The 18,208-nt window shown below is 35.5% G+C and overlaps 1 protein-coding gene across 2 annotated transcripts in view; it reads left to right on the top strand.

The window, feature by feature from the left end:
* TBC1D15 (TBC1 domain family member 15) overlaps nt 1–15,618 on the top strand; it is a 34,257-nt gene extending 18,639 nt beyond the window's left edge. For both annotated transcript variants that reach the window (XM_030002944.2, XM_041120514.1), the window contains exons 8-17: nt 981–1,109; nt 2,984–3,087; nt 3,389–3,483; nt 4,914–5,030; nt 7,848–7,948; nt 8,675–8,774; nt 9,149–9,246; nt 13,866–13,982; nt 14,548–14,634; nt 15,260–15,618. In XM_030002944.2, coding sequence (XP_029858804.1) covers nt 981–1,109; nt 2,984–3,087; nt 3,389–3,483; nt 4,914–5,030; nt 7,848–7,948; nt 8,675–8,774; nt 9,149–9,246; nt 13,866–13,982; nt 14,548–14,634; nt 15,260–15,466 — 1,155 coding nt within the window. In that variant the 3' untranslated portion in view covers nt 15,467–15,618. The remainder of the gene's footprint in view (nt 1–980; nt 1,110–2,983; nt 3,088–3,388; nt 3,484–4,913; nt 5,031–7,847; nt 7,949–8,674; nt 8,775–9,148; nt 9,247–13,865; nt 13,983–14,547; nt 14,635–15,259) is intronic.
* Nucleotides 15,619–18,208: the final 2,590 nt, after the last annotated feature.

The following is an 18,208-nucleotide window of genomic DNA, read 5'->3' as shown; positions in this document are numbered from 1 at the left end:
AATGCTTGTGATTACTACTTAAGCAGCTTACATGTTTTTAGAGTGTTAAACTGCTTTGAATGTTGTTTTTTTTTTTTCTTGAGTTCAAAATAGTGTTAATATCTTAGCAGTAGCTGTATGAACTATGTAATTCTAAGAACTTGCTGCCTAGCACTTAATCAGTTATTTTATCAATGAGAGAAAGTATAACAAATGCTACATACTGAAAATAACACTGACCTGTATGTCTTTATCTGGCAAATGCCTTAGACTTCTGTAGAGTTGAAACACAAATTTACTTGGTGGTTGCCATCATCGAAATATTTTTAAAAAGTAAGGAATGACTGTCCGCTGAATTCTGCTGTGGTTAAACGTGCAATTTGGGAACTGAGAGAGACTGAGCACAAACTGTGAAACTTTGGTGGGTGTTAGGAGTTCTTGAAAGCACATACAGTCTTGGGTTTGTTTTTTTTTATAAGGGGCGATGTACTTGAATTGATCTTTCAGTCACACTGTGCCATCTGTGCGGGCCGAGCATCTCTGAACCCAAGTTGTTTTTAAGTTCTGTCTTAAGATATGCTAGTGTGTATCAAGAATGTGCTTTAGAAGTCAAGCTCCGTATTGTCCTTGTTTGCTGTGTTGCACATACCTAATACATTTCCAGTTGCATAGAGGCTTTTAGTCCATGCACAGAGGTGTTTGTGGGGGTAGAAGGTTATTTAAAACACACACGTGCATCCTCCTCCAAAATCTGAAATACTAACACGTACCCAGGTTCTCAACACAGAGTGTCTTGCTCTAAAGATCTGCTTATGTTGGTTCACACTACTTGCTAATGTGGACACAGCCTTAGATCCTTACTGTAGCTGACTGAGGTATGCACCTGTGAAAATGTACTTGCACTGAATATAAGAAACTGGCAAGCTTAGTACTATTTGTGCAGTTTAAAACTACTAAAGCACTTCAGTGGGATTCATATAACATATTTGTGTGTGTTTCAGATCGATCTAGGAAAACAGCCTGAAGTTAGTAGAAGAGAGCCTGTGTCGGCTGAAGAATGGGCTAAGAATATGGATTCTGAAGGAAGAATTTTAAATGTCGACTACATAAAGCAATTGATATTCAAAGGGGTAACTTGTTTTTCCAAAGTCAGCAAGACCTATGGCTTGATTCTGGCCCCTTTTTCTTTCCTTCCCAAACCATGGTTGTGCTGTTTTCATTACACATGTAATGCTTTGTGCAGGACTTTGAGCATGAGCCACTCAGTATTGTTGGAGAGACTTCATAAAGCATGATTTCATGCTAATCAAATACCTCAGCAGTCTTGCAACCGTACAAAGTGCTCTACAAGGAGAGAGATCTTGTGGTGGCTGGCTAAAGTGAGAGAGTTGAAAACACAAAGGCTTAAGCGATAAAGAGGAGAAATCAAAATGCCTTTCAGGAAAACACCAGTGCTTCAGTGTTAGGATATCTGGTTTATTCTTTTCTTTTTGAGGGTTTCTTCTTATCTTTCTCCAACAAAAGCTTCTTTTCATTGTGCAGCAGTTTGCCTGGATGTGGCCCTCATCAGAGCAGTCCTAAACACTTTTGCTGATTTTTTTTTTTTTTTTTTTCCCTTTAAATTGAATTGAGGGTTTTTGTAATGTGAATGTGAATTTAGTCTCAGTGATGGAAATTTTGAAAACTTTAGTTATGTCCTGTAGCTATTCTACCTAATGTTACTTTAGTATTTCTCTTTTTTTGGTGGGAATCCAGCTGCGTTAATGCATTCTTTGTGCACCTGTTGATGCATGTTTGCAAGCATGCAGTCTTGCATTCTTGGAGTTTGAGCAGAAGTAGTGAATGATAACATTGATATTACAGGTTTTTTAAAGACCTATACATATTAAGTAATGTACTGTGAAGGGGATAGAGTGAAACTGAGGCCCTTTTCAGTTTCTGTGACTGTTCTTTAATATACCTGTGCCTGAGGTGCCCAATTAAGGACCCGACCCTTCTGCAATCATGAGAATTACTACAAACCTTTTCTTCCAGTAGCCCATTTCCCTGTCATTTCTGTTGTCACATGCATTGAGTGAGTGCTCGATTTTATTTATGACTCAAGTTCCCAATAACTTCCAGTACATTAAGTGCAGATCCTCATTAAAGAAAACAGTTAAAATGCCTCTCTTAAACTGTTTGCCTGTTACTGGAAAAGTTCCAGTTGCTACTTGTTTTTGCACTGGTTGATTCTATTTGCTGCACCATCTTCCTTGCCTTAATCTGATGGCAAATGAAGAAATATAATGAGGAATCAAGCTAGCCTTGGACTGGCAAACTGGGGAGTCTGATAGCAGAAGTGCCTCATTCTCACAACTATACTGCAGGAGTTGAAAGAAACTCTTTTGATGCAAGTGGGATATAATTCAGCTAGCACATTTTTGTAATCTACAAATGATGAGCATTACTTGGAAAGACTTCTGACAATAGTGTCCTTGGGTGGACACTAGTGGTTTTGATTGCTTGGAAGATTCATCTGCATGTTGGCCATGTCTTGTTAGATGAAAATATTTGTTTAAAAAAATAAATAAATTGAAGTCTAGTCCTCAAAATCAATTTGTGGCGAGACCAGAAGTTTGGCAGTTAAGCAGCATGGTGTTTAAATGTATAAATTTTAAAGGTGTTTTGTTTGCTTCTTAAAGTCTGTGATGCCCATAAAGTTTTTATTTCCAGCAGTGAAGCAAAAATATAGGCAAAAAAATCTTTTGTGAAGTTTCTTTTTTATCTTCTAAGGATGAATCCAGTGCTTCTACAGTTTTCTGCTTAATCATACTCTCTTCCTCCCCTTTCCTCCAAGTGTGATGCCTAGTTAGCAGATAAGATTTGACTACAATGTAAAAAGAAGCTTACTTATAAAAATTCTCTTTTAAGTTGTTACTTTAAGAAGTGTTGTATCACTATAGGAATGTTTCCTCACAAAATTGAAATAGTCTTTGTTAATGTTTCATATCCATTTTTTCCCTAGGGTCTCTGCCACACTTTAAGAAAAGAGGCATGGAAATTTCTGTTGGGGTATTTTCCTTGGAATAGCACTAAAGAAGAGAGAGCAAATCTGCAAAAAAGGAAAACGTGAGTACAATGGGGTTTTTGTTACAAAATAAATTAAAAAGCTGCTTTTTTCCTAAGGCGTATAGTGATGTAGAAAGCTTTTTGGAAACTTGAAAGACAGCTGCTAAAGATCATTGAATGCAAAGAAGTGTGTGAGACTTTCTTAAAAATGATTGTCATACTAAAGTAAAAATATTATATAAACAGGGTGTTGTTATCCCATTTATGCCAAAGAACAAATGGAATGAATGAATGCTTAAATAAAAAAAAGAAATGTAATAATTGAGCATGCTTTGGTTTCAGAATTATCTTTCTTCTTCAGGGATGAATATTTCAGGATGAAACTGCAGTGGAAATCTGTCAGTGAGGAACAGGAAAAACGAAATTCAAGATTAAGAGATTACCGGAGTCTTATAGGTAAATTTAGATTTAGAAACATACCTAACTGTACAAATTTACACACTCTTACAATTCAATGTGAAGTTGAAAAAATGTAACCTTCCGAGTAACCTGTATGAAGAGGCATTAAAAACTAACATGTTGCTGTTTTCAGTGGTGTCTAAACTTTGTTACATACTTAATACTAAAACTTTCCTAACCAGAGTAATTCAGAGGTTTACACATTAGTGTTACCGAATGGCTGGATTTTTTAACTTCCTTTACTTAATACAAAAAGCCCTTTATTTCATGTTTTTTCATGATGTAATTTTACTGGGAATGTCATTAAAATAATGACATAGAATAAGAATGTGAAAACATGTCTGTTTATGTTTTGAAATTTCTGACAGGGATTTGTATATGTGCATTCTGACTTGTGGGGTTTTATACCTACTTTTAAAAATTTCATCAAGTTCTGATGATGATTAGCAGTTTGTATCCTCAGTTCTCTTTGGTAGTGAGATTTGGGCAGCAATGTTTAGGATTACTAAATCATTATTTCAGGAGACAGGATAAGATTTTTGTGTTATTCTGAGGCCTAGATTAAACTTATTTCAGCCAGTTATTCAACAGGCAAGCTGAAAGGGTTTAGAAAGTCTAATCTCAGTAGATTAGTAAACTACCTTTTTAGAGAGTGTGTGTGTTAACAGAAAAAAAAAATATTCAGAGTTCAAAAAAGGCTGATGTTTTGGTTCTGTTGAAGCAGTTCTGTTCTGTTTTAAGGGTTTGAGATGTAAATGACAATATTAAGCTTATGTTCTAAAATACATCCAAAACTCCAGAATACTCGTTTTATTAAAGTGCACTAAAATTTTTGCTTATTTCAATACATCAGTCTTGAATTTCACATTATTAAAGAGTATGCTGTGTGCTTGGTATGTTGGAGGCATGAAAACTGCCTGATGAAACAGGCAGCTTCAGCTCACTGAGTTAACAGGAACTTGTTAAGCAGAATCTATAAACATGCTGTCATGAACTATCACAGTGTCTCTGAGGTGATCACGTAGTAACTTTCCTACTATGGCTTATGCTGCATCGCACAAGTATTCATAAATGGCATGGCATAGCTAACTCACATAAAATTGTTCTTAATCCCTGTAAGTGTAAAACATTTTCACTGAACTATAATCAGGAATTTTCCCATGAAAAGTATTAACAAAAAAAAAAAAGCAAAAAGCTTTAAAATCTGTTTATAAGCAAATCCTTTTGTTGCAGACAGGAAGGATTGTCTTTTAAAATATTCTTTATTTTGAAATGACATTCAGTTATGTAGTTGTCTTAAACACTTCAAAGCCTTGCAACAATGTTTGAGGAAAAAAGCAGCAGCTTAAAAACATTCTGAATTCATTTGATGGTGGCTTTGTAAAACTGGTTTTGAAAATGTTTTTAAATCTGAACTGTTTTCTTAGAAAAAGATGTAAACAGGACAGATCGAACAAATAAATTCTATGAAGGTGAAGATAATCCAGGATTGATTTTACTTCATGATATTTTGATGACCTATTGCATGTACGACTTTGACTTAGGTAAGTTGTGTTCCTCTGTAAAAGCCTTTTTTAGTTTCTGATACGCAGCTTTGCTTATGTTAAGGCCTGTTAATACAATTGAACTTGTATTGATTACAATGCTTTTTGTAAATGTCAAGATTTGTATTTTAATAACGTAGATAACTTTGTTCAGTTTCTCATCCTATTTCTTCCTCTCTTCTATCTGATGTTTGTCACAGGCATCTGAATTCATCAGCTGAGGTGGGATTGGGAATTAAGTGGCAGTTTGTCTTCACCATAGCCCTACTGTTGTGTTGGGGCTTTTTGTTTGTTTTTAGAATCAAAGCAAGTTTGCTTTTCAGAGTTTTAAATGGGTTTGGGTCTTTGGAGCTTGAGTGCTATATCCATTTTTAAGACTGAAATATCAATAAAAATGATAAACCAGCTGCCACTGCTGTAATTAAAGCCCAGCATGCTGAACCAGCTGTTTGTAAACATGGGTGTTCTTATGAATACTTTAAAAGCTGGTTCTTGAGGAGTACACTTAACAGTCTGTCAAAAATTACGCTTTAGCATACCCATCTGTTGCAGAAGGAAGAGCATATAACGTCTTGCTTTAATCGCAGTGTATATGAGATGTCTAAGTCTTAGCTTCTGTTAATTGTCTTGGAAGGGAGGGAGGAAGAGATACTTCTAGCTGGTTCCCTGTCCACCCCTGCCATGGCATTTGTCTGTTGTGTACTTGGGTTTTTTTTTGGTATTCCATCTCAGGAAAGTGTTGGAATTCTAAAAGCCCACTTCTTGCCAGATTTTGAAGGCAAAAAGTAGGAACAAATCTTTAATCGCTAGTAAACTTGTTGCAGAGCTGTAGTACTTGTCAGCTTTTGTCCTTTCTGTCAAGTCTGTAGAGAGACTTGATCTTTGGCTTTAAAAAGAAGGGAAAAACTAAAACTGATCGAGGCTGTTTAAACATGTAGCTCTGTTCCATGTGTCTTTCCACATTTCAACCTGCGTTAACACGCAGTGACATAAAAGTGAAATTAAAGCACATTCACCACCCACTCTATTAAAAACATTGTTTAGATGGCTTAAATGTATGCAGTGGACAAGTCTTCTGTTTTATAAACAAGCAAGAATAATGGAAATATAGTACATTTGACATTCGATCTGTCCAAGGCTTCTAAGCTACTGAAGCATCAGTACAATGCTACTCTTAATCCTTCAACAGCAGCTGTAGAGATCTGAGTAATGCCACAAACTGCCAGATAGGAGAGGGGACAGAACAACTGTTAATACAATGTTTTTCTGAATGGCTTCCTCAAGTCTGCATTAATGAAACAGTTTAAAGGTCTCAAAGAATAAAACCAGTCTTGAACAGAATTTTCTCTGCATTTATTTTTAATTGGCTATCGTATTAAATGTGTGGGGAATAAAAATTTTTTCTTTTGACCTTCTAATTATTTACCTGTTTTCTGTTCCTTGTTCTGTTTTTCTTCTCACACCTGCTCCATATTTTCACAGTCATTGACTCCAATCCTCTTTTCAGTTATTCAGTTATAATTACATCATTAAGAAATGGAATAAGCCAAGCTTGAGTCTAACTGATAAATGTCATGTCATGTTAAACCAATCACTAATGATAGACATACACATAAATCATGTTTTCCCTTACTTAAGGAGGTCAGCAGCAATAGGGCAGTAGATAAGCTGACTTGAGCATCAGTGATAAGGTAGTTGGAAAAGTCAGGAAGAAGGGGAAAAGTGAGCTCTAAAAATCCTTGTCCTCTGTTCTTCTTAATTGGGCTGTTAATTACAAATAAGGAAGCTGGAAGAAGCATTAAAAAGCTATACAATTTTGAAAATGTTTTGTATACAACTAAAATTTTCTAGCTGTTTGTAAAAGTGATATGCTCTAAAAATAGGCATTTTATTCTCCAGTTAAATGTAAGCTTTTGTAAGGCATGTGAGGTGCTTTTTAGGGCACGTGAGCTTGATTCACCATTTCTGGGCACAGAAACCTAAAGACACTTCCTTGAATTGGGTCTGGATATGTGTTTCTTTCATGCTTCTCACAAGCAATACTTTGCTGTTAATCCCCTTCCCCACTTTGATAGGTAGTAGTCTTTTTTGTAGTTGGCTGCTTGGTTACATAGATGGTCTTAGGCTTTAGTGTATTTAAAATACCATCGAAGCAGAACAGTTCCTGCTTCCCTAAATACAGGAATCCTTCAAGCATATTCAGTGCCAGGAATAAGAAATGTTAAGTGTGAAATTTTCTTTATAAAAGCTATTGCACCATATGTTTTCCTGGGATTGAAACTCAACATCTCTTCCTCAAATCTATTTAAAAAGAAAATCTTCAGTTGGGGGGGAAAAAAGTGGGAAGACATTAAAAGATTTTAAATGTATGGAAGAAAGCAACCAATTACAGATGGAGAAGAGAATAAATATGAGTCTGTATTTGTGATGGTGCAAGATATATGTTTAATCTTCTTTAAAATATCAATATATGTTTCTTCTGAGTTCTAAATGGGAACTTTTTTTACTGATAATTATTCTGGTGTCAGCTCAGTTTGTACGTATTTTAACAATTACAAAAACAATGCATTTATCTTATGTTCTCTTTAGATTGGCAGAAAACGTGGCAAAATCTTGTTAGATCTCCTGGATGTTGGTTATTATTAATAAAGAAAATGTCTTTAGTGGTGGTTAAGCTGGAAAATTATAGCATCTGTACAAACTTGGAATACAAACACTTGTTTCACTCAGTCTTTCAACACACTTGAAAAATTACTGTTTGACTGCTGAGTTCAACTAAATTCCTGTTTGCTTTTTTTTAAATTTTTCTCCGTAAAGGTTATGTCCAGGGGATGAGCGACTTGCTTTCACCTCTCTTGTATGTTATGGAGAATGAAGTAGATGCCTTTTGGTGCTTTGTATCATACATGGATCAAATGGTAAAATAAGGCTTTTTTTAGCCCACGTAAACAGATAAGCTGTGGATAATATTTGAGGTTAACTTTATTTTATAAACTTAATTGGGTTTTTTGAATGCTTTTAAAGCAATCATCTTATGTTTGAAGTCAATATGTTTTTTTCTGATTGACACAGATTATGGTGGGTTTGTGATACTATTACTGTGCAGTACAGACAAATTCAGCTCCTTGGAAATTCCAAAGTAACTCAGAGCCATCATAGACAAATTCGTATTAATCAGGAGTCCTCTAGCAGGTTTTTGTCAAAGATAATGGCTCCCTGTCATACTTACCTTTCGGCATTTGTTAAATGCAATTTAGACTTTCCACAAACTGAAGCTTTTATGAATTGTGCATGTGGTGAAACAGTATGTGACTGGTATGAGAATTAAAAAAAAGTTGTCTTTTTGGTTTGAGTGCAGCGGTGCTGCTTGTAGGTACAGAGCATAGGCTGATTTAAAATATCATTTATTACATACAAAAGTGTTATCAAAGAAACACAGTTCACTGCTTTAGTTAAACCTTTCAGTAAAAGGCAGACATTTCATTAGATGGAAGTACAGTTAAATATCCGTATGTTAAATGCCTGAAGAATGACAACCACTGTTGCAATAACAAAATTAAAAAAAAAAATTAAAAATAGCTGTAAATATCAACATTATCATTGGGTTAATAAAAATGACAGTGCTAATATTTTATTCCATCTAGCATCAGAATTTTGAAGAACAGATGCAGGGTATGAAGACACAACTAATTCAGCTGAGTACTTTGCTTCGTTTACTAGACAGTGGATTTTGCAGTTATTTAGGTAGGTGTATTATTCATGCACAATAACTAAAACAACCTGTTGCATTCTATGTGCATTGATATCCTTACCAGTCTTTAAATGTAATTCCAATAGTAATATTATATGAATGCAGGCCTTGTAAATGAATAATGTCTAAAAGTTTTCAATAATTCCTCCATGCCTATTGAAAAACAGGGTCATCTTGTTACTGATTTTAAAAATATGCCATTCTCTGGCAAATATCTTTGATTCTGAAAAGGGGCTACCATCTTAAAAAAAAAAGAAAAAGTGGTATGATTGTGTGCCTGTAAAGTATGTGGGTTTTGTTGGTTTTTTTTTTCCCTGTTGTCTTAACCAAATTTGGTGTTTATGAAATGTAACACTCTTATTCCTAGAATCTCAAGACTCAGGCTACCTTTATTTTTGCTTCCGATGGCTTCTTATCAGATTTAAAAGGGAATTTAGCTTTCAAGATATTCTTCGACTCTGGGAGGTAAGAAGATATTTCATCACAAAAACCCCAGCAGTCTTTGTACTTTAGAACAAAAAGCACGGATCATTCTGCAAAGTGGTTAATACTCTAATAGATTTTTGGTTTTTTTAAACTGACTCAGTGCAATGAGGTGAGGACTTATTAGCATATGTTATGTCTGTTTAGCCTAAACAACAACTTGGGAGGTTAATGAAAAAATACTTACCAAGAGCTAGTGGGGATAAATTGGCTTTTTCAAAAAGGTCTGGACAGGATCCTTCAGATGAGGCTCTTAAGTGAAAGTAGTAAGTGGAGAGTACCAGTTAACTTTTAATGGAAAAGAGCTTATGCTAGAAGAAATAGCATTTGTGTGTGTGTCTGATTAATTCCTTGATATTTGTAGTACTTAGTAGATTAAGTGCAATGAAGCACTGGCAGGGTAGTTTTTGTGTTAGCCAAAACCATAAAGGGGATAGTGATGTCAGAAGATCCAGTTAATCTTGATGATAAGGCCTCATGATGCCAAATAACATAATGTAAAACATGAAAATGTGGGAGTTCTGATAATTCCAGGTTAATGAGATCTTTTTTGATTTCGGTGATCTTGGGATCAGATGGAGTAATTAAGATGAACTAACATTTTTCTTGAAAACCCTTTTAATTCTTTGTTCCAAGAAAATTGAGAAGTCTGTCAACAGTACAGGTTTATTGTCTAAGATGCATTTAAGAAGAGCACAGTATCCACTGAAAACTCCCAAACAAGAGAATAAATGTTCAGATGAATGGAAGGAGTATTTTCTAGGACATAACATCACATAGAGTTGTGCTGGGGAACAGAAGGGTAATGAAAAGAACAGGACTGAGATGCATAAAATTTGTACTATAATGAAAAATAATGTTGTTTCTGGTATAATGAAAAATAATGTTGACGCTTTTATTCACTTTTTCCACTAATGAAAAAGGAGTCACATAAAGAGGAGGACCAGTATTTAAAACTATCTAAAGTAAATCTTTTTTAGCTTGTTATCATCAGTTGGTGGAATTTACTATCATAGAGTATTGAGGTGATATTTTAACTGAAGAGGACTAAAAAGTTTATGAATAACATTCATAAATAAAGGAACCAAAATATACAAACCCCAAAGAATTCTCTTATTCCAAGGTATAAATGGTAATAATTTTGGGGAAAAAAATTCACCCGTCTCATTTTCTCCCCTCAGTGTTATGTTGTCTTTTCAGTATTTTTTTTTTAAAGACTAATTTTTCTTTAAATTGATGACAACAGTACTTTTATTTATAGTTTATAGTCCCAGGCTAGCACGTTTTTATCACCTCTGCTTTAATGCATGTATACGCATGCATACGGAAAAGAAACACACTATATTTCTAATTCTTAAGTATATTTTTTTTCTGTCTTAGGAAGATGATGGAAACCTAGTCTTGTAGGTTCCTTTTAGCACATCATAATGTATGTTTACTACAACAATTTAATTTCTTTGTTAGGAGATACGGCATTGGAAAGGGGATATCTTGCTTTCCTTTTTAAAACAAACTAAGGCATTATGTTGATGTTTTTATGTGAAAGCTAGTGTCACCTTTGTCACAGTTGAAGTCCAGCTTGCAACAGTGGTTTGGTTTTGGTTTTGTTCTGTTTTTTTTTTTTCTTCCCTGTTCACAGTGATGCAGCTTTAATCAGTAAAGAGAAATGCACTGCTTTTAGGGTATTTCAGTCTGAGCAAAATTCATGTGCTGTTTGTTTTGTAATAGCACATGAACTGAGGGAACCCATTTGAAGGTGATGTTACCCTTGCAGAGGGTAGAATGGGAAGAAGGGGAAGTACCACCTGAGATTCCAGTCCCAGGTTCCAGGACTTCTGGGGCTTTTTCGGTCTTAACCTATGAATTGCAGGGTGTTCTTTTGGATCTGCATTTCTGTCCTCTGAGTTGCCTCAACCACTAAGGTAGCATTGGATACTTTTTCCCTGTTGCCACTGGCTTCATGACTTCCAGTGTTTTATCTCAAAAAAAAAAAAAAAAAAAAAAAAAAAAAAAAGACATTCACCTTAGGGATGGGAGATGCCAGTCCCCATCAGCTGGAGTAGAGGCTAAAACCAAGCCCTCCCATTTCCTGAGCAAGAGCCATAATAATCAGATTGTGGTAGAAAATGTGGGTGGTTATGGTACCGCAGGGTGTGCTAGGCAGTGCACCGCTGGGGAGGTGGCATTCCACGTTGTTGGGGTAAGTTGAGACACATTACATGATTGCAGTTACTTGCAATGCTCTATGCAACACCTTTTTACAGAAATATGAGTGCAGGTTAAACCGCTCTGTCTGTGGGTGGGATTATTTGTAGTACGTTTTAGCAGTGTCTCTTAGACAGCATACTGAGTCACTGCTTAGATGTCCCAAAATTGAAAGCAGCTCGGTCCCTCCTTCACACTGGAGGGACATAGAATATTACCTGCTAATTCCAGCCAGCTCTTAATCTTTCCTTTGCACAGTGAGCTGCTTCATTCTCAAGATGGTGCAGGAAGACGAGGTAGAAAAAGAAGAATCCCAGAAGAAAAATTCTGTAACAAAATGACACAGCTAGTTCACACTTATCTCCAGTGTTACGCTAGTACAGCTCACATAGCATAAAACCAGAATGACCTAGTGATAAATTACTTTACATATATGCTAGTATTGGTTACAGATATTCATGGATGCTGAGGTAACACTAGAACAAATGAGTCCTTACTTGCGTGGCTTTATCAGAAGGACATAGGAGGAGAAGAGTTATTGCAGTCAAGTGGTGTATTTTTATATTCTTAACTTAAATGCTGTTTTTCTTTCATCGTTTTCCAAGCACTTTGTGATGCTCCTGTTATGTGTGTTTACATACTTAAGCTTAAGTGCATACTCTGCTCCAGACTTTGAAAGGTGTATCAGAAATGGTGGCAAAAACTGTGGAATTTCTTGCAGCTGGTGTCAGCAGCTGGTGACAGCTGCTAATTTTCCTCACAGAGGAGAGAATGTCTGTAAACATCCTTGTTAGTATTTTGGGTTTTTTTCTGCTCTTGAAGCCAGATCCAGCTTCCACTGAAGTTACAGCTTGAAGCAAATAATTCTTAAAGTAAATATGTCAGTAGGATAGCATTAAAGTGTAGATAGGAAAGTTAAATACTCTGTTAATGTCTATAAAAATGTAACTGTGATACAGATCTATATTTTGGTTCAATTTCCCCCATACCCTGTTTCCATCATGTATATTCTGGTTTAGATTTAATGGCAAGAGGCAGCCTCTTGTCTGATACGCTTCATTAGTGATTGTTGTAGATGATTCAGAGTATGCATACCAGGAGAATTTGAGTGTACTGGAAATGTGTAGGCAGTAGCTTGCTCTCGTTACGTGCAAACTTGATGTTGAACCAAATCCATGTACAGCTGTCAATATTTCCTTCTTATGAAGTAGGAGTGAAAAAACCAAACCCAATAGTGTGTGGACAGACTGTATTTGGTAGACTATAGGCATTTTCATATGATTGTTATCGTTTATCAGCCTATTTACATTCCAGCCCTTTTCCTGGAGTGAGAGAGTGCTTTAACAAAATACTGGATACCTGAAAAACATACCAAATTTAGTTCTGGACTGAGTGAATTGAATCTGAATTGAAACATTGAAGATTAATTGCACTTTATTTGGGGTGAACTTGGTTTAGATATCTTTTGATTTATGCAATTCTGTTTATGGGCTACATGTACTAGTGATAAAAGTTCAAGTATAAGTAAGCTTTTGTTGAGCTTTAAGGCTGTTTTCTATCAATAGTGAAGCAAGAAGATTTTTACTAATGAAGTAAAACTGAATCTTCATGAGCCTGCTTTTCTTTACCTGCTTTTTTTGAGAGTAAATCCATTTACTTAAATCCCTTTATCTGTTTGTCAGACTAATTTATGCAAACAATGTTTGGTTTTCTTCTTCCTTTGTTTTGTTGTCAAAACTGTTCTCTAGCTTTCTGTCCACCACACGGATTCTCTTCAAACACTTTTTTTTTTTTTTAAAGACTTGACTCTCATGAACATGCTAAAATAGAGTATTAATACTGAGGTTGCACATTTCAGTCCCACTGAACTCGAGAATGATTATCTGTGGCCTCTGTGGGACCAAAAGCCAATGTGTCTGCAGTCAGAAAGTAACACCCACCCACCCCCAACACCTGCATGTACATGTATTTGGGCTCTTGTAGTGGGGGGATTGGGCACAACTTTGGAACCTTATTTATAACCATTAGGTTCTTTTAGAGGGATTGCTGAGCATGACACAATTCTACCATTTCACACTTAATGCAGACACGCAAAGCCACGCAATTTGTTAGTTTTAATTACTTCTGCGTAGTTAGTAATTTTGGGTAGGAGAATTTCACGTGAGCTGAGGCAGAACACACACATTCACAAGACCGCAAGCTCAGGCAGCTTAATAGCATTATAGTATAGCTAAAAGAAAAATTTCAAATAATTGTACAAATACTTGGTTGCCTTCAAAAATAGCTTATTGTTAGTTAAGCCACTCAGCTTGAGGGGTCACTTATTTTCCAAGGATTGCGTTTCTTTTCAGAGGAAAAGCATAAGCATCTTAAAAGTGGTTTTCATATTTTAACAGGTTATGTGGACGGAATTGCCTTGCCAGAATTTTCATCTTCTTCTTTGTTGTGCTATCTTAGAATCTGAAAAACAGCAAATAATGGACAAGCACTATGGCTTTAATGAAATATTAAAGGTACTGAATTCTTAAGTATTATTTAAATATTAATTAACTTTTTGGCATTAATGCAATATGTTTGTATTTCATGTTGAGGGGAGGAAAAGGTGTGTACTATCTTGTGAAGGGTTAAATGTGAAGTGAATGTCCTCTGTGCTTTCAAAATCATTTATTTGATGTCTGTGTTTAGTGATAAGATCATTAACAAATAGAAAACTGTTCTCCTCCTTAGACTACTGCTTAATATGTTTAATCTTAATTTTTGCTTTTTCTTCTGTAATCTTAGTTATCTCTTTGAAAATGTGAGCTGGGGGTACCTAGGAGGGCTGGATGGTTTGTCACATTTAGAAGTAGCATGGATTCCTCTTGCAGATCTTGGATACTGGTGAAAGCCAGCTGTTGCATACTACATCTTTCAGTACCCATTTGTCAAAGCAAATAGAATATGTTTAGCACTTCATAGATTAAGGGGCAAGCTTATAAGGTGATACTTACTAGCAGTGCAGTACAGTATTAGTGTATTTTACAACAAAGCATGTTTACCATTTATCACGCTTACTGTTCTTTGTGAATGTATTTTTAGCATATCAATGAACTGTCTATGAAAATTGATGTGGAATATATACTCTGCAAAGCAGAAGCAATTTCTATGCAGATGATGAATTGCAAGGTAAAGATACTTTAAATATATCTACTGTGAGCATTTATAGGCAGTAACAGTATGTAGCTGGCTGTAATTATACATGTATGACTTGCGAAATAACTAAATGCCTGGGTGTGATAAAGGATGTGCTGTATCTATACAGCGCCTATATTCTAAAAGTCTATAAGCAAGAGTGTTTAATTTTATAGAGTAATATTGTTCCCTGGGGGAAAGCTGGATTATGCCTTTTGGTCGTGATTTCTTAACTCTTACTAGATAACGTCAGTACAAGTAATTTGATGTTCAGTGTGCTTGAGAAAGATGAGGTGAAAGGTGCATTGCACTGAAAGCATACCAGACTTATTAGGCAGAAACCAATGGTCACTCAATAAAACTAATTTCAATAACATGAAGTGTAATTATAATAGTTGTTTAGACTTTTATTTTTGTAATGAAGATTATATTGCTGATTAGGAATTGATTCCTCAGCCTGTCCTCTTTGTCTTTTTGAAAAGCAGATCCAGACACTGGTAACTTCAATGGAACTGATGCTGAGAGATGCTTTCAGTACAGCTAAATTCAAAAGAAAAAAATACTTAATTTAATTACAGTGTTTTTTAATGTTTATATTTTTTCCCCTCCTCCTTTCTAGGAATTGCCTCAAGCAGTTAATGAGATCCTGGGAATAGAAAGTAGTTCTGTAACACCAGATTCAGATACTGGAGAGGATGAAAGTGGAGCTGTGTTGAGTTGTCCTACGTCATTATACCAGAGTGTCTCAACACCTGTAATTGCTGCCAATGGAACAAGAGACAGCACTCAACAGATGTCTGAGACGCAGAGCTTGACACCTGCGTAATTACAGTTGGTTAAATTGAAGACAGACTTTTACTGAGCACGTTTTTTTCAAGCACTTGAGAGATGGATATTTAAATTTGGTGTTGATTAAGCTTTAAGGTTGGAAAGAAAATCTGTACTGTAATGCTCTTGCATTAAAGCTTTACAACATGACTCAACTATTTTTGTAGTTTCTTCTACCAAAATAGCCTTTTGTTTTCAATAACATTCCTTAATATTTTTGTAGCCAAGTGCATTTTCTTTTTGCTGGTGAACTGGAAATGGATGGTGATTAAGAATGAATTTGAAAATGGTGCGTTTGCTGAGCTTTCACACGTATTGATCTAAGACAGTGTGAGCTCTTTGATTTGAGCAGATTCATAATAGGCCAGCTGAAGCTGCTGTACAAAATTTTCAAGATGAAGAGATGCTCATGTGTTAAAGAAGGATCGTTTTGTACATGAATGGGTTTTCCCTGTCTCAAATGTTTACAAAAATACTTCTAAGTATTTGTTGCTGGTTGAATGTAGATTTGAAGTGGACATTTATACTTACACAGTTTAATGTCCAAATACTGAATTTTGTGTAACTGGGAGTGGATGAACAGTATATTTTTACATTAACATATCTTCACTTTATATATGCATATATATATTTACACACCTACACACACTATATACACAAATGTTTGTGAATACTAAAAGGATAGTCATATTTTCAATATCTGAATAAACTTGACTGTTCATTCATATGAATCAGTTTGACCAAATTAATGCACAGTTCCAACTTGGGCTCTTTTTCAAAACTTTTCTAACTGAAGGTAACTTTCATGTGAATACATTCAGTTCTACACTTGAGGTAATTTTGCAATTGATTTCTTGCAAACTTTACTAATGTTTATCTTTGCTAATATATTAACTGATCAATTAACTACTTACACTGTTTTTATGCCAAGATTATTTGGAGAATTAATAAGCAGGTTATAAAAAAAACAAACCACAAACCAAAATAGTAATCACAATTAACATTAATGCATTTTTTTGTATATGCAAAAGGCAGTGTGAGTTTATTCCATGCCATGCTGATGTCCTTTGACGTTATGTGAAGTTTAACATAACTGATTCAGTGTATTCATTATTTGGTAACTATTGTACATATATAAAATAAAAATCAAAGCTGATTTAGTGTTTTTAATTAAATCATATTTAGAGAAAAAAAATCTAGTTGTCTGGTTGTTGATGTAAGAACATGAGAGAGAGGGGACATCTAACGATCGTTAGTCCATTGATACTGTGCATGTGTGAGTAATGAAGAGCAGTGGGCATACTTGTTTATTACAGAGGGGAACATGCGTTTCATCTCTAGGCTGCTGATGTGTGGGATATGGCGGAGCTTTCTTTTCTTCTGGAGCAGTTTACTTTTACAAATGTTATTTGTGCCATCTAAAGCAAATACAAGTAATACAAAAAGGCTTTAATAGATAAATCAAGTTGTTACAATAATTTGAGACCTGAATAAACTTCTCTCACCAGTTGTGAACAAACAGTGGAGAGCTGAATCAGTATAGATTTTGGTTTTAATATCGTCAGTGTGCTATCTCTCATCAGTTAATAAGAGGAGTCTTATGTGGTGAGAGTCAAGGATTCACAGCTCAGCGTATCTGTAGCCTTTCATTTCCTGTCCAGGAAATTACTGTGAAGCATCATGCCTTTGTTCGCTGTTGAGCGTTGTGGTTCTTGGCAGTTCATTTAATGTGGCATAGAATACATAAAGGCATTAGAACTTATGTAACCAACACTTTGGTTCCAATATACTAAGCAAGTCAGTTTCAGTATTTTTGGAGTACCTAGTTCACTTTGAAGTGTACTTGCAAAATGTTTTTGTCAGAAATTATGTTAAAATGAAACTACGGAAGACGGGAGGGAAGTGTTTAAAACTGATAAATGCAATGGCCAAGTCTGTCAATTAACTATGCATGGTTCTGAGTTATTCAGGATATGCAGCCACAAAAAATTATTTGCAACATACTAAGTTCTTGGAAGAAAATCGTAACTGACTGAACATGAATATTCAAATGTTTAGGAAAAGCATATTTAAGTGGAATTCTGTTACTTGTTAGCACTACATTTCTTAGAATTACAGCTATGGCTGCTAAGAAATAACTACCAGCCCTTAAAGTTTTGCCTTTTTGGGTATAATTGTTGATCTTTTCCCTTCGTATTAAGCACTCGGATGTCAAGGACGAGAAGGTTGCTCCTGAATTAACAGTGAGCAGCTGCTGTGGAAGCTTGGAGTAGGTAGGCTTGTTCTGCTTCCCAACAAGAAGATGAAATGCCCTTTGCAGCCGTTCGCTATCTGTAGTTTCCTTCCTGCTGACAGGCAGCCTTGCAAAGAGTTGCAATCAAGAGGAACCTCCTCCTCCACCAAAGCGTTTCTGATTGTGAGGGAAGGATTTAGTCTAAGCTGAGACTGCAGACACTGTGAGAGGCCTTAATCAGGATCACGACGGCTGAAAAAATGCCATGGGTGGGAGGTTCTGGATGTGTAATTACGTATTTGTTGTATGTGAATGATTTCGATTGCTTGGAATTAACAAACATGGATTAACTCTGAACACATTTTTGGTTACAGTTGTCAGGCTATAAAAGAGGCAATGCTTGTTTAGTTCCTGCAAACCTGTTTTTTGGTTGGTTGGGTTTTCTAAATGCTTGACTTGAAGATAATTATCTTTTGGGGGTGAGCATTTAAAACTTCGTACTTCCAA

This window comes from Aquila chrysaetos, chromosome 26 (genome assembly GCF_900496995.4).
Source record: "Aquila chrysaetos chrysaetos chromosome 26, bAquChr1.4, whole genome shotgun sequence".
In the NCBI taxonomy this organism is placed as follows: domain Eukaryota; kingdom Metazoa; phylum Chordata; class Aves; order Accipitriformes; family Accipitridae; genus Aquila; species Aquila chrysaetos.
This window is presented reverse-complemented; position numbering and strand designations above follow the sequence as displayed.